Here is a 15,718-nt window from a genome sequence, read left to right as displayed (position 1 = left end):
GATCTGAGGTGGTGGACAATACCGTTGAAGTTTGCTCGATGACTTTGTAGTCATACACAGGCGCCAAGGATCCAAGTGCATCAATTATGACTGGTAATAGTCAGATACATACAGATTGGAGATGCAAGCGCCAGCATCTCATTGTTATTAGCAAAAACAATGAGTCTTTCTGTAAGGAGCAATATATCCTAAAAATGAAATGGAGATCTTTTTTAAAGGTTAAAAACTCAATTTAATGTCTTACAGGGCTTGAACTGAGTTCAATATTATATAACTGTATTAATTCAACAGCTAACCTAAAAATTTTATAGCCACTTTTGAAAGAGAGGTATTTTCACTCTGGAAACTGTTATTAAGTATGTTAAAGCTGTAATGAAATGCTTCTTCTAAAAAAATTTTTTTTAAATATTAAAAGAAAAGTTTTTGAAAAAAGAAATATGGGGGCTGGAGAGATGGCTCAGTGGTTAAGAACACTGGCTGTTCTTGCAGAAGACCTGGGTTCAAATCCCAGCACCCACATGGCATTAACAACTGTCTGTAACTCCAGTTCTAGGGGATCCGACAGTCTCTTCTCTCCTCCACGGGCATTGTACAAACTACATGCAGACAATACACACATACACATAAAATAATAAATAAAATATTAAAAAAAGAAATATGCGAACAAATTAATTGGTTATGGATAAATTTTTAATTTTCTTAAAAATACTACTTTAGTAACAATATTACTTTTTAAAACAATTGTATAAGGCTTTTTCTTAATTTTTACTGAAAATAAAGCTCAGCTACCTAGGAACTCAGAATTCCCTGACTAGTCTGCGGTCTGTTTGGGAGACGTGAAGTTCTTGTTCCTGTAAAAATGATAGCTGTTAGTGCTTCTCCTTGGCTATGTGGTGCTGACAGCTGGTGTTCCAGTGCTTAGTGCTGTAGGTCACACTTGGGCTAAGAGTGTAGGGTGTGAAAATGTGAATAGTCTATGAGTAGAAGAGTCATTATACTGAATCAATCTAAATTATCATAGACCAACAAAATTAGGTTATTATACTCTTGAGAATTTGGCTTAATGAGCTATACTGTGCTGTTTTAGTTTCTAGACATGAGCAATTTTATGACACTAATAAGAGAATTGTTACATAAGTAAAATATTTGAGAGAGGAAAACTATTTCTAGTTGGCACTACTGAATATGAAAATATGTGAAATCCTTTCATATTGCATCTTTTTGTCTTACAAAAAGGTCCCTCCCAATACAGAGGTCATTAGGCATATCAGTTTGATCTGCTCATCTGAGAAGCCTCACCTAATCCCACTGATACCTGCACAAGGGTGTGTTTTTAAGGTGAATAGTATTTGTTAATTTGTTGATTTGTTCATTCAGAAGTCACTTGTGGACCTATGCTGAGCTGGCTCTGTGCTGAGAAAGGGCTCCCCTAGAAAATTCTCAAACTCTGCTCTAGACTTCTAGAGAGCAGTGTGGGAGAATTCCTGCAAGGAGAGTTTTAGTGCCAGTAGGAGGCTGACCTGAGGATGAATGAACTTGGATCACTATGTCTTACCTCATTTTAGGAAATGCCATTTTTCTCCCACTTAGGACAATAATCTCAGCAGATGACCAGAAATGGTCCAAGTCTGTGCACCCAGTAAATAGGCGAGATGGGCATTTCTAGGTAATGTGGTAGATCAACAACAGTTCCATTGTCACATATTGATCCTTGCCTTGAATTGTGCTGCATCCCAGCTGTACACCCAGTTCCTCTCCCTTGCCCAAATAACGGGTGCCATCTAGTGGCTGCTTGTGAGCATCTTGCCTGTTTTCATTCACAGCTCCATCTGCTGGCCTAAAAGGAAACGTATTTAAATTGCTCAAATCAAAACTTCAGTTTCTTAGAACATTTTTGTTTTACTCTGTTTACTCATAATTATTAGGAAATTTTATTTTACAGAGAAGTCTTCCTAATACAGAAGGTCTAAAGATAAATTCATATCTTACACATGGTGTGTTATTTAATCAGTTTCCCAAAAAGGACAGCCACTGGAAGCTGTCACGGTAGCTGGCTTAAAACACCAACTCTGCCCAGGGTTTGTCCTCCTTGTGTAGAACCTACGGCAAGTTCAGCCACCATCCACCCTGAGGCCCTAACCAGTAATTGGGCCAGAGAGTACAGTTTGATTGGGTCATATGAATTTGTTGATTATTTTGAATTATGGTATTTTATCATTTGAGTATGATCAAGGTAATATTTCATCACAGTACCTTAAGTATGAAAAAAAGAAAAGGTGGTCCTTTGCTGTCGATTCCTGGTCCCTGGTTAAGCCAGCTATGCATATGATTCCAGGAGCGTGCACACTGGGTAGTGTGAATTGGTACCCTTTTATTGCTCACAGTAGGTAGTTGAGTAGGTAGTAGTTGAGGAATTTCTGAAGAGGTTTAGCTTGTTCAGAGCTAGACTACCTTGTTCTTTTTTTTTCTCTTCTTAGAAAGTGAAATGTTGGGGTTGGGACTTAGCTCAGTGGTAGAGTGCTTGCCTAGCAAGTGCAAGGCCCTGGGTTTGGTCCTCAGCTCTGAAAAAAAAGATAGTGAAATGTTAGATATCTCAGTATTTCTTGATTGATATGATTAGAACTTTACAGAAGAGTGTGCATTTCTCTGCCTGTGGTCCTGTTCTGTCTGTTGTCATCTCAAAGCCTAACCATCACCCTGCTGTCCTTCCCTGTGGCTTATATAGAATATGTTTGTGATGCCTGTTTGAGGAAGACTTTAGAATTTACAACTTACCTTCACAGGCGTTAAAACACCTATTATAATAAAAGTCACAAATAATGTTCTTAGTTATGGCAAATTTAAATTATCTAGAGATTTAATTTTAAAGATTTTATTTATTTTTTATGTGCATGAGTGTTTTGCCTGTATGTTTGTAAGTGCACCATATGCATGCAAAGCCCATGGAGGCCAGAAGAGGGCGACAGATCCTCTGGAACTGGAGTTATGGATGGGTGCTGGGAACCAAACCCAGGTCCTCTGGAAGAATAGCCAGTGTCCTTAACCACTGAGCCATCTCTCCAGCCTTGAGATTTAATTTTAAACAAATGAATAAAGTTTAAGCTTTTTTTTTTTTACCATGGGATAAGGAGGAATGTATCTTTATACATTGTATCAGTCAGCTGCCTCTTGTTATAATTAAGTACCTAAGTAATTAATATTTATGTTGTGCATGGGCTTGGAAGTCCCAGTCCATGACTGAGTGACCCCATTGCTTTCAGCTTCTAGAGAGGGTGATGGAGAGAAGTGGCAGGCCTGCAGGTGGGACAGAACTGCATGCATCACCTGTTGGAGAGCAGAGAAGAGGCAACCTTTCCTGCACAGCATGCACACGCCCCCTGCACCTCCCCCACAAGGCTCTCCTTCCCAAGGTTTCACCACCTAATAGCACTTCTCCTGGGTCAAGCCTTGAACCTGTGCATCTCTGGGGAACATTCAAGATCCAAAATATTGCACATATATTGGTACATTGGGGCATGTGTGTGTGTGTGTGTGTGTGTGTGTGTGTGTGTGTACATTTTACTGTGTAGAACGAATTTGTGTGTGTGTGTGTGTGTGTGTGTGTGTGTATGTGTGTGTGTGTACATTTTACTGTGTAGAACGAATTTTTTTTAAAGCAAACATCATTTCATTGTTTTTGTAAAAATGCTTGTTGAAAATGTCAATGTAGAAAAGTATAGTAAGGAAACAAAATTCAAAAATCCTATGGAATTGTCACTAATGAGAGTAGGGCGACCTTTTAGACTTGGTGTGTTTTTCTGAAGGCATCCACAGCATCCTTTGCAATTGCTCCAACGTGGACATGCTGTTCTGGAATCTTTTCTCAGGGCTGTCACACCACAGAGTGTATAAATCTTAATCAACTTTAATGACTATATAGTACTCTGATGCATACTATAATCTACTTAATCAGTCCCCTGCCAGTGACTAACTTTTCACTATTAAATAACATAATGAACTTGTGAAACACACATCTTACTGTGCTTTTCTTGTCCTAAGGACAGAAGATGCTAATGTTGAACCAAAGGGTATTTTAAAAAAATTTTTTTTTAAATATCAGTTGCTAAAGGACTCTAGAGAGGTTTAGAAGGTAAGGCTACCTACATATTTCCTGGCTCCTGGCCATTTGTGGCTTCTATTTCTCTGAAAATTTTTGCCAATCTGATAGATAGGGAAAATCATTGTTAAACTGTGTCTCTCTTTGTGCCACAATGGCTATCAAGGCTTGGATGGGGATAACCATGGTCCCTAAATCCTGCCCTGCCTCCCCTTCTGCTGATAGAGGTTGCTGCTTCCTCAAGAGCCCAGGCCTCCTTTTCTTTAAAAAACAAAAGTTAAAACATGTAAATGAAGCAGGTATTTTAAGATTTTCTGAAATGGGCATTTGATTTCCCCTTCTCAGAGACCAATGGATGGGATATGTTTCTTCTAGGACAATATTGGGTGTACTCGAACTAACAAGATGTATTTTCTCAGCCTAGTATGGTGGTGCACACCTGCAATTCTAGCATTTGAAAGGCAGAGGCAGAGGGGTGCAGAGTTTGAGGTCAGCCTAGGCTACAAAGTAAGTTCCAGGCCAGCATGGGTATAGGGCAAGACTGTCTCAAACAAACAAACAAAGTGTTTTCTTCAAGGTTTTTTTTTTTTTTTTTTTTTTTTTTTTTTTTGTGTGTGTGTGTGTGTGTGTGTGTGTGTGACTGCTATTAGGTATATTTTTCTTTTTAATTGGTTTATCTTTTATTTTTAAGGCATAATTTGTTTCAAAGATTTTATTTATTTTTAATTTATATGTATACGTGCTTTGCCTGAATGTATGTAAGTTTACCACATACCTGCCTGGTGCTCACAAAGGCCAGAAGAGGACATCACATCTCCTGAAACTGGAGTTACGAACAGTTGTGAGCCGCCATGTGGGTGTTGGGAACCTGGGTCCTCTGTAAGCAGCCAGTGCTCTTAACCACTGAGCATCTCTCCAGGCTAAGACGTCATTTTTATGTTAGTATTTTAGACTTACTTCTGTACACTATGACAATTGTGAGGGCTTTTATTAACTGCAAACAAGTTGTTTCTTTGTCATTTTTGTTAATAATCAGCGATATCTCATTAGTACAGAGATGTATTTCACCGGCATCTCTTCTAAGTACATTTATTCCTATGCTGTTTTATTTACTCATCTCAAACGAAACTGCTAACCCCATAATAAGTAAAGCTGTGGAAAGACAAGTTTTTAACTTTGAAGTTTTCAGAGAAGGGAAATTGACTTTTTAAGTGCCAGATATTTTCTACTGGTTCAGTTCAAAGGTTAAAAACAAGTCTGTTTTCTGGCCAGTTGTTTAATGGCAGCCATTTTGGCATGGCCTAATCTAACGTGCCTGCTTCTGAGCAGTCTAAGCTCTGTGGCCAAGAAGAAGGGCTAATTTCTTATTCTGACCGCCATGCATCGGCACACTCAGCCTCACTTCCTCTCCATGAGTCTTTGCCAGAGCAGAGTCACCATGACCTTGTTGGGGTAATTTCATCTGTCAACCTCTTAGGCTTCCAGACGGCCTGCAGATTGAGGAATATTTTCCAGGAATCGCTTTAAAATGAATTGGAGTAGCACTGCGCATCTAAGTTCCAGTCTGAGGGGACAGAACGTTGCTGTGACCCTCCTTTCCCATACACTGCAGCAGCTCTGCTGGCTTCACCGAAGTGCCGAGAAGCATGTGCTATAAGTGTGGAGGGGCAATTTGGTGATAGAAGATGGAATCACATGGTCTGCTCAGTGTAAAGTGGGAGATAATGACCTGTGTACCTTTTTTAAGCCCAGGGACAAGGGACATGCTGCTTGGGCACAGTGCCAAAATACTCCTTTAAAAACCCACCAGCTTCCTTCTCTAAGTAAAACTGAGCCTCAAAGCATCTTATAAAGTGGGAGTGTGCACCGACTAATGGGATGGATAAGTGGTGCTGTGAGGCCCTTCCTGTTCAGAGGCCTGACACAAATCAGGCTGTCATTGCGAAAATATTCCCAGTCCAAGTGTTCTATAGGAGGAAGGTATCCTTGACTTCACTTGTTTTTTCGTCCTGATTACTAAGCTTAGCAAACTGGATTCACATGAGCAACTCTTTCTAAATAAAGCACCATGAACAGAAAATCTGATACTGCTTGCCTCCCTTTAAGCTTCATTTCAAAAGCCACCTACTACTGATTAGTCACAGAGTTAAAACTCTGAAACAAATTTCACATGTTAATAGATTTACATATAATTATTGTGTCAGTATACCAAGAAATGGTCTCTCAAATTGAATTTTCTTAACTGAAATAGTTCTTACAAACTTAAGAAGAAACTATGTATGTATTTGGGTGTTTTGTCTGCATGTATGTGTATGTTCTATGTGCATGGAGTGCCTGCAGAGGCCAGAAGAGGGTGTTGGATCCCCTGCAACTGGAATTAAAGATGGTTGTTAGCTGCCAAGTGGGTGCTGGGAACAGAACTTCGGTCCTCTGGAAGAGCAGCTGGTGCTCTTAACCACTGAGCCATCTCTCCAGCCCCTGCATTTAGCTTTGTATCTGGGTGCTTGGAATCAAACTCAGGTCTTCATGCTTGTTCCTCAGGCCATTTACCACTGAGCCAGCTTCTCAGCTCTTTTGTTTTTATTAAGTATAGTAAGCTTATACCTATAATCCTAGCACTTGGGGGGCAAAGGCCTCCCTATATACCTCTAGTTTGAGGTATATAGGGAGACTGTTTCAAAAATAAATTCGCTAATTAAAATTGTGTAAATTGTGCTAAATATAATTTAACCTTTTCTTGATGACTTTCGTCAGTTATTGTTTGCCCTTTGTGTTAAAAGAGTCTAGGCTTTTATTGTTTTCTTATTTTTCTTTCTCTTGATTCTAGTTTGGCTCTTACTGATGGTTCTGTCCACTTCTGAACTGGTGCTGCTGTATGAACACACACTTAAGCTTAAGGCCCTTTCCTTGGCCCTCATCTTTTCTTCTCCACAGACTCCAACTGCTGGGTGACCTCACTCCTACCTGGGCTTCAGGCCCAGGCCCACTGGTCTGAACACTAGTGCTTAGATATGCTGCAGGCATCATGGTACTTCCTCCCACTGGGCTGTCCGTCATTCTCAGCCTGCAGCTTCCTCCTGGGTCACTCTTGAATGGCGGCATCCTCAAAGTCACCTGGAGGGAAAGCAGATTGCCATTCATGACTGCATCTCACCATGTTACTACCAGGATGCTTGGGCCTTCATCTCCCCAGACCTCTGCCTGTGTCCAAACTATATTACCAAATGTTGTGTGTTCAGAACCAAGACTGCAGTGAAGTCACCTGATGCTACATAGGCAAGTTCTGCCAAAAGCACCTGGGATTCATTAAGCCTGTGTTGAATTAATTTGGGGTCATCAAGCATTCAGAAATCTTTTTCTGTTCCTTAATTTTTCACAACTCCTCCATTCAGTTATGCAGTGCCATGTGAGGTCACCACCCACAGTTCAAGAGGCTTTGGCTAATCAAACTCATCCTAACTTTGCCCAGGTCATTGTATGCTTGGCTTTTTGTTGCTGTCCAATGTTTCAACTGAAATTTGCTTCATCTCAGAGAAGTGTCCCCAGACTGTCTGGTCTAAGATACAGTAAGTAGCCTGTTCATGCCCATCACTAGGTGTCCGCTAAATATTAGTTTAATTAAATCTGGTCAATTGTATCTACCATATCAGGGATCCCTTTTCCCTTGAGAATAAAGTCTGGGTTCCTTTAATAGTTTTTCTGGGCCTCTCTGTGACCTGCCTCTGCTTATTCTTTAGTTTATTAATTCCTTTTTTTTTTTTTTTTTTTTTTGAGACAGGGACAGGGACTTTCTATAGCCCCAGCTAGGCTGGAAGTTACTATGTAGACCAGGCTGACCTCGATCTGTCACAGAGATCCATCTGCCTCTTCCGAGTGTGGGATTAAAGGGGAGAGCTACTATGCTTGGCCTGGCTTATTGATTCTTAACTGAATGTGATACTGTCCCTCTGCCACACCCCAGAACATATATGATAGTGTCTAGTGATATTTCAGGTTGTCATACCCAGTAATACTGCTGTGAAGCCAAGAACATTGCTGAGCGTCTCACAGTACATAGGACAGGTACCTACAAGAACCGTCTCATTCATATGGTGAGTGTGACTGGGAATGAGAGTCCAGCTTTCTGTCACATACTCTGGCGGTGCAGGAGAGACATACTCTTCCTAGCCTCTGAGCCTTTCCTCGCCAGCTACATCCCTAGAGCACTTTCTCCTGCTCCACCCTGTCTTCCTCACTGTTGACTCTGTTCGTGAACCAGACAGAGACTTGGGCAACTAATGTTTTTAACCTTTACAACATATTTGGGCAGTTCGAGTTTATAAAGTTAACTCTAGTCTCTACCTCATGCACATATTCTTCATGTCTTTTGGTGGGCCAAAATTAGTTTTTAAGGACTGCACTGTGACATCCATTAATCCAATCACAGAGAACAAACAGAGTGAACTAGTAAAATAACATCTATGCTATTAGAATCTATCGTATAGAATTAAATCTCAATTCTTAGATATGATTTAAGTTTTTAAATTATATTTATATATTACATAATCTCCCTTCTTGAGCAGAAACATCTACAGCAGTTATCCTGCGCTTAAACTTTGGCTGTATATTAAGGGGCGGTATGTGTGTGTGTGTGTGTGTGTGTGTGTGTAGACAGCTTTCAGAAGTCAGTTCTTTCCTTCTACCATGTAGATCCTGGGGATCAAACTCAGGTTGTTAGCCTTAGCGTCAATCACCTTTACTGGCTGAGCCATACACAGTAATAAATTATGTTTTTCCTGTTTTGGGCCACCTTAAATTTTTTTCTTCTTGATGGTTAATATAAGTTGTTCTTTTACATTGAATCAAAAATTATGTATAGGATGATGCTTTAAAAAAAATGTTAATGAGACCCTGTCTCAAACAAAATAAAACAAGAAGCTAATTGTGATGGTACATGCCTTTAATCCCAGCACTTGGGAGACAGAAGCAGGCTGATTTCTGTTAGTTCAAGGTCACCCTGGTCTACATAGTGAGTTCCAGGCCAGCCAGTGCTACATAATGAGACTCAAGGCAAAATTCCTTGGCCCTGCTAATAAGAAAATACTTTCAGGTTCTGGGACCCACATGAGGATTTCTTTTAGTTTCTATGAGGAACACATTTACAGCCTGCTATTAAAAAACAAAAACAAAAAACAAACCTACAGTTGTCGTCTTAGGGTTTTATGTTTGTAAAAGGCTGTCCTGGCTGCTGAGTGGCCTGACAGCCTCTTTCAGACCCCACCCTAGCACTGCTTGTGCTGCATCATTTTTTTCTGCATTAAGGATTTCCTCTCTTGATTATTTTCAGGATTTCTAACAAACCAAACATTTTAAATAATTTCAAAGAATTAAAATATTCTCTGCTATCGCATATGATTTTGCTGTTTCCAGAACTACAGATTTCATTGCTGCATGTTTTAATCTGTTAAAGGTTTGAAAATGACTTAGCTCTGAAAAAGAGTTAAGATATCTTTCAACATAAAAGCAGAACTCTGACCTCAAAAAGTATAGGGGATAGTTTATTCTGGAGCCGAATATGAGTGACCATGGGAACAGATTCAGGTTACCCCAAGTTCCATGTTCCAATGTAGTAACAGCTTCATGCAGTTCTTATAGTAACAGAACAAAGAAAAAGTCATAAATCAAGACACTTCAATGCACTGGTGGAAACATTAAGTAGGCCGTTACAGCAAAAGAGAAATCTCAGCTCTAGGCCTCAGATGCTCTCTGATGACACCCAGCCTTTTGGTTGGTAGAAGCTGGGTTTTGTTAGGTTAATACATGCCAAAAGGTTTTTTTCTGTTAGTCACAGGATGTTAAGCTGGCAACAGAGGTTGGCAAGGAGTGGCTATTTAGGGAGCTAAAGATGGCCCAAGATAAATGGTAATTAGGCTCTGGACCTACAACATTACAAACTCTCCACAATCACTGAACTTCTAATCAGTTGATCAGTCTTCTCAGAAGGCTGTTTCGAGATGCAGTTTTTCTGGGAATTTTGGTCACACATCTTTTAGCCCATCCACTGTTTTCTTTGAAATTTCTTCATCAGCCTTCCAAAGAACCCCTGAGGGGCCGCAACCATTTTATCCCCTCTGCTGGGAGCACTCCGGCACCAGAAAGTTTCTCCAGGCCCACCCTTCTGTCTCCTGCTCACCTTACTCATCCTTTCCATATACAATTACTGAATTCATGTGTCCAGCTGTTTAGAGGACAGATGTGCTTATTTTAAACAAGGGTGGTTCCTTTCTGACACATTTGTAGTAGTTTACATTTAATTGTAATAAATTCTGTCATGAGAGAGGTACAAAGTACAGTAGTGACACAGGATTTTAAAATCAGTTCTGCTGGGAGGGTTGGCAAAGGTCTATAAGGGGATAGTGTTGGAACTAGTCTCCCAACAGAAGGGAGCCAGGAGCTTGCAGTGGGGTCCAGGGGGAATGATTCTGGAGAGACTGGGTGGCAACTGTTCCTGGTCTAGAGACATGCTGCTGGCCTTCATCTCCTACATCCTCTCTCCTAAGTGGTGTAACTAAAATTGCTAAGGTATAATCATCTGTAATGCGTTGCATTTGGAATAGATAATTTGAGTTACGTTTCCAATTCAAAGGAATAATGAGCCACCTAAGATGGAAAGCCATTAGGGAGCTCTCTGGCTGTATCTGGCTTTCAACACCCTTGAGTAGACCTACATGTAGTCTAGAGGTCATGGACATCTCATCCTTCTCATGCTTTTTTGATACTGTAAATAGAAAAGCTGCTTTTCGGGGAGTATATTTATTTTGGAATGTTATTTTTCCCCTTGAAATTAATTTAATTGTGGCTAAGGGGAAAGACTGAAGAGGCACGGATCGTAGAAACTTTATTTCTGAAAAGGTTCAATCTCTAGAAAGAAAATTTTTCGTAGCTAGAAGCCATCCAGCTAAGACTCTTTATGTCCTTGAATTTCATGCTTAAGAGCACTTATCCTAGAAAATGACTTGGCTGGTCAAAGGAACAAAGGTGGGAACAGTTGTCAGGTTAAAATACTTCAAGTAAGAGTTGCACTAAAAGAAATGATAGCTATCAAAAAATTTTTGGCCATTTTCTTTAAGTTTTTCTCTCTAAAATCTTGGCCATCATTCAATAAACATCATTTTTTAAATTCAGTTTTTAATTTGACAGATCGCTACCATAAATCTGACTGCTGGTGGAGAGTACATGTATCTTGGGCTCTCAGACTTGTGTGTGTTACAAAACTAGTGGCTCCATTTCATCCAACCAACTGTCCTGCCTTAGAAAACTGGTAACCACCACCAGTATGCTCAACAAGGGTTGAGGAACCCTGCTGACTGCCACACTTTCCCAGCTGTCCAAACTGCTCTACTTACTGTTCCTTTTTTCTGGACTGCATTCCAGTGGCAGGAAGAAGTAGCTTATCAAGTTCTGGCTATAAATTATTTATTTCATTGGGGTTCAGTATCTAAAGTTGGAATCTTGCTGGTCAGGAAAGGGCTACATACACCTAGGATCCACATCCCAGAGTATATTTTTGTCTTACCAAGAGGAATGATTCAAGCAATGATTACAGGATCAGAATTATGTGCTGGTGGGAGAAACTGCCAGTATATTTCCTAGGACTTTGGTAGTTTATTGGGTTTATCATCAAAAGTAAAGTTTGCATCTGCCTCAGAAGTTAGTTCACAGGCTGTCCAGAAATGTGCAGAGGAAGTTAGGTACACTGATTCCAGGCTGTACTGTCTGTAGTTCAGTCAACAATCTGATTTGGGCATTGGTTGAAAATTGTCATTTAAGACCATTGCAGAGATAATTTCCTTATCTTAGAGGCCAGCGGAAGCATCTTTCTCCTTGAGAAGTGTGGTGGGTGGTTCTGTTTTGTTTGGGGACTTTTTTGTTATCTTTAATTAGAACTCAGTTACAGGCTTTCCTTTGGCAGGAGAGAGGGGTTTGCCGAATCGTCCCCTGAGCTTTTAGTATGAACGGAGTGCCCGTTGTCAGACCCCTGCTGACCTCCCTAGGTGTGGGTCCTGGTTAGGGTGAATGCGTGGGCAGTAAATGCCTTCCTAAACCAAAGGCCGGCCCTTCGGCGGACACACAGACCCCGAGCTTAACTGTCCACCGCGCTGGGGAAAGGTGCAGCCGGCTCGTGGGAGAGAGCGCACAGCCACCTTTGTTGTGGCTCAAGTTAACCTTCTTTCCTCTGTGGCTGACAGAAGCATGCTTACCGGACACACGGTAATAGAAAACTAGGAATTCCGGGGGTCTGGGTTGGCCTGTCACACGTGTCACATTTAAAGAGTACGTGCTTGTAAGCGAACCCACTACTCCGGCGCTGGAGTTAGGAAGCACTGCATCAAGCCTCCTGGCGGCCAGGGAGTAGAGCTGCTGGAACCAGCCCCGACTGGGCGGGGGCGGATTTGCGCGCAGCCGCAGTGGGAGGCAGAGCCGGCTCTGGGCCCAACGGTCGGCGTTCCGGCCGGGACTCCCTGCGCAGAGCAGCCATGAGCTGGGCGGTGGGCGCGTTGCGGCTGGGGCCGGGGCTGCGGGTTCCCCTGAGCGGGGCCTGGTGGCGCCTCAGCCCCGCGTACAGCGTGGGGACCGTGAAGAGTCAGCTCATGCAGCACGGGAGCCCCGAGGAGCCTGTTCGCCACAGCAAGGTCTCCATCATAGGGACTGGGTCGGTGGGCATGGCCTGTGCCTTCAGCGTCTTAGCGAAAGGCATGTCGGACGAGGTCGCCTTCGTGGACGTCGACGAGAACAAACTGAAGGGGGAGGTCATGGACCTTCAGCACGGCAGCATCTTCCTGAAAATGCCCAATATTGTTTACAGCAAAGATTTCGACGTCACTGCAAAGTCGGCGGTCGTGGTCATCACCGCGGGGGCACGCCAGGCCAAAGGAGAAACGCGCCTTAACTTAGTCCAGCGCAACGTCGTCATCTTCAAGGAGATGATCGGCAGCATTGTCAAGCACAGCCCCCACTGCAAAATTATCGTTGTTTCCAACCCAGTGGACATCTTAACCTACGTGACCTGGAAGCTGAGTGGGCTACCGAAGAGCCGTGTTATTGGAAGTGGCTGCACTCTAGATACTGCTCGTTTCCGTTTCTTGATTGGGCAAAAGCTTGGTATCCATTCCGAAAGCTGCCACGGGTGGGTCCTTGGAGAGCATGGAGACTCGAGCGTTCCTGTGTGGAGTGGCGTGAACATCGCTGGTGTTCCCCTGAAAGATCTGAACTCAGCTATAGGAACCAAAGAAGATCCCGAGCACTGGGAAACTATCCACAAAGAAGTGATTGGCAGTGCCTATCAAATTATTAAAATGAAAGGTTACACTAATTGGGCCATTGGCCTGTCTGTAGCTGATATAACGGAAAGTATTTTGAAGAATCTCAGGAGAACACTTCCAGTTTCCACCATAGTTAAGGGTCTCTACGGAGTAAAGGAAGACGTGTTCCTCAGCGTTCCTTGTATCCTGGGAGAAAATGGCATATCAGACCTTATAAAGATAAAGCTAAGCCCCGCAGAGGAGGCCCAGCTGAAGGAGAGTGCAGAAACGCTTTGGGGAATTCAGAAGGCGCTCAAGTTTTAAGCCCTTCTAAAGTTATTGAAGACAAGATGACAGACAGGAGATTGTATATGCTAAAGTCTTAGGCAAACTCCAATTTCTAAAAGCTGAGAGACCCTGTAATTTAGGATCCAGATACCAGATAATTTTTACCTTTTACAATTTCCAGCTGACCTCAATGAAGATTGTTTTGGTGTTCCTTGAAGTACTGATGCTTATGTTGGCTGGTGATGCGTTCAAGATGTTGATTCCTTTCATTAGTACATGGATATGTGTGCTGATTCATTCTGACTAGGCTACACCTATATTCACTTCTATGCCATTTTACATAACTCCTACAATTTAAAAATAAAAGTACGTTCACACAGTTTTTATAATTGATCCTTTGGGACTGCCTTCATTCTCTAGGAAAAGCCTATCAAGTTAAGCCATTTAAAATACATAGGGGGCCGGAGAGACGGCTCAGTGGTTAAGAGCACTGACTGCTCTTGGCAAGGGCCTGGGTTCGATTCCCAGCACCCACATGGTGGCTAAGAACCGTCCTTAACTCCAGTTCCAGGGGAATCTGAAGCCCTCTTCTGACCTCTGTGGCACTGCACGACACGGGTGCACTCACATACATGCAGGCAATACAGTCACACATCAAAAATATTTTTTAAAAAATACCTAGTGAGATGGGGAGTGTGGCTGCTTAGAGACGGGGGAGGGAGAAGAGAGGAGAGGTAGAGGAAGGGAGGAGAGGGAGAGGCAAGAAGGAGGAGAAGGTAAATTGATCATGGATTCCCTATGCCTGTGAAGCAGGATTACGGGGTTAACATGAAAACCGTGGTGGTCACATGTAGACTAAAGTCTGACTGGCAGAGGTGATAGAGTCGGTCAGTGACTTGGCAGAAACAAGAAACATTCCTGAGATTGTGGATACCAAGAGTAGAGCCCGACTCAGTGAGGGCACTTTAGACGTGCCTCTGAGCACGACCTGTGTTGTGTTAAGTTAAAATGTATGTTGTAAAATGTTCTTTCTGGATTGGGCCATACAGTGAGTCTTAGCAGTACAGTGGGCCTTGGCCTAAGAGGTCAACACAAAACAAAAGCTTTTGAATTGCTTCCTACTAACTCACTGTCATAAGACTTGGCCATTATATTTTGCTTTATTTTGAATATTTTTATTGAATTTTTGTGTATTTCATATGCAACATCCTAATCATCTTTATACTCCCTCCCCCATCCTTACCCTCCACCAGATTTCATGCATTCTTTTATATTAAGGTCTACTGAGTCAAGTTAGTGTCCCCAGATGTCCCTCAGTGCAGGTTCATCCACTGGGGTCTAGTCAGCCTATCTAGAGTCTCTTCCTTAAAGAAGATCAACTCTCCCTCACCCAGCAGTAATCAGTGGCCAATAGTTCTGTAAGATTGCGGCCTGCTGCCCATTTCCACAGTTCTCTGCTGGAGTTTTGTCTGAGTTTGCATGGTTCTTGTGCATGCTGACACCATTGCTGTAAGTTCATATGAGCAAGGTCCCAGGAGCCCGTAAGACTCTGTTTCCATATGGTCATACACCTACTCCCCTGGCTCTTACAGTCTTTGTGCCCCCTCTTCTGTAATGGTTCCTGGGCCCTGGGTAGGTGAAGTTTAATATAGGAGTCCTGTCCAAGAACGCACATTCTACAGACTTATTCTCTATGCTTTGGCCATATGGACTTTTGTGATCATTGCCCCCTGTTACATGAAGGAGCTTCATTGATGAGAGTTGAGGGATGCATTCATAGTCTCTATATGCCTTGTTCCACTGTGTTTCATGAGATAGGTGCAGAGGTTCCATTGTAGATGTGTCACTTAGGGTTGGGCATTTCATGGATGCTCAGTCTCTGCGTGTGACCAGTTGTGGAACTCTAATAGGCTCTATTACAAAAGAAGCTTCTTTGATGAGTGGTGACTGGGATACTTGTGCTGGATAGCTTTAATGTCAACTTGACACACCTGGGTTGAGGGAGCCACAATTAGGGAATTTCCTCTATTGGACTGGCCTATGGCCATGTCTG

General features: G+C 42.3%; 2 protein-coding genes across 4 annotated transcripts in view; both read left to right on the top strand.

The window, feature by feature from the left end:
• The window catches only part of Tmem242 (transmembrane protein 242), a 42,206-nt gene that overhangs the window by 17,251 nt on the left and 9,237 nt on the right, over nucleotides 1–15,718 (top strand). The gene's annotated exons all lie outside the window — the stretch shown is intronic.
• LOC103739303 (L-lactate dehydrogenase A-like 6A) lies at nucleotides 12,604–14,037 on the top strand. Its single transcript, XM_008839641.3, has one exon. It carries the CDS (start codon nucleotides 12,613–12,615, stop codon nucleotides 13,699–13,701), a length of 1,089 nt encoding a protein of 362 aa, XP_008837863.1. The 5' UTR covers nucleotides 12,604–12,612; the 3' UTR covers nucleotides 13,702–14,037.

The sequence above is a fragment of the Nannospalax galili genome, unplaced genomic scaffold (assembly GCF_000622305.1).
Source record: "Nannospalax galili isolate Female #2095 unplaced genomic scaffold, S.galili_v1.0 scaffold211, whole genome shotgun sequence".
Lineage (NCBI taxonomy): Eukaryota > Metazoa > Chordata > Mammalia > Rodentia > Spalacidae > Nannospalax > Nannospalax galili.
Note: the sequence above shows the minus strand (reverse complement) of the source record. Positions and strands in the feature narration are given on the sequence as shown.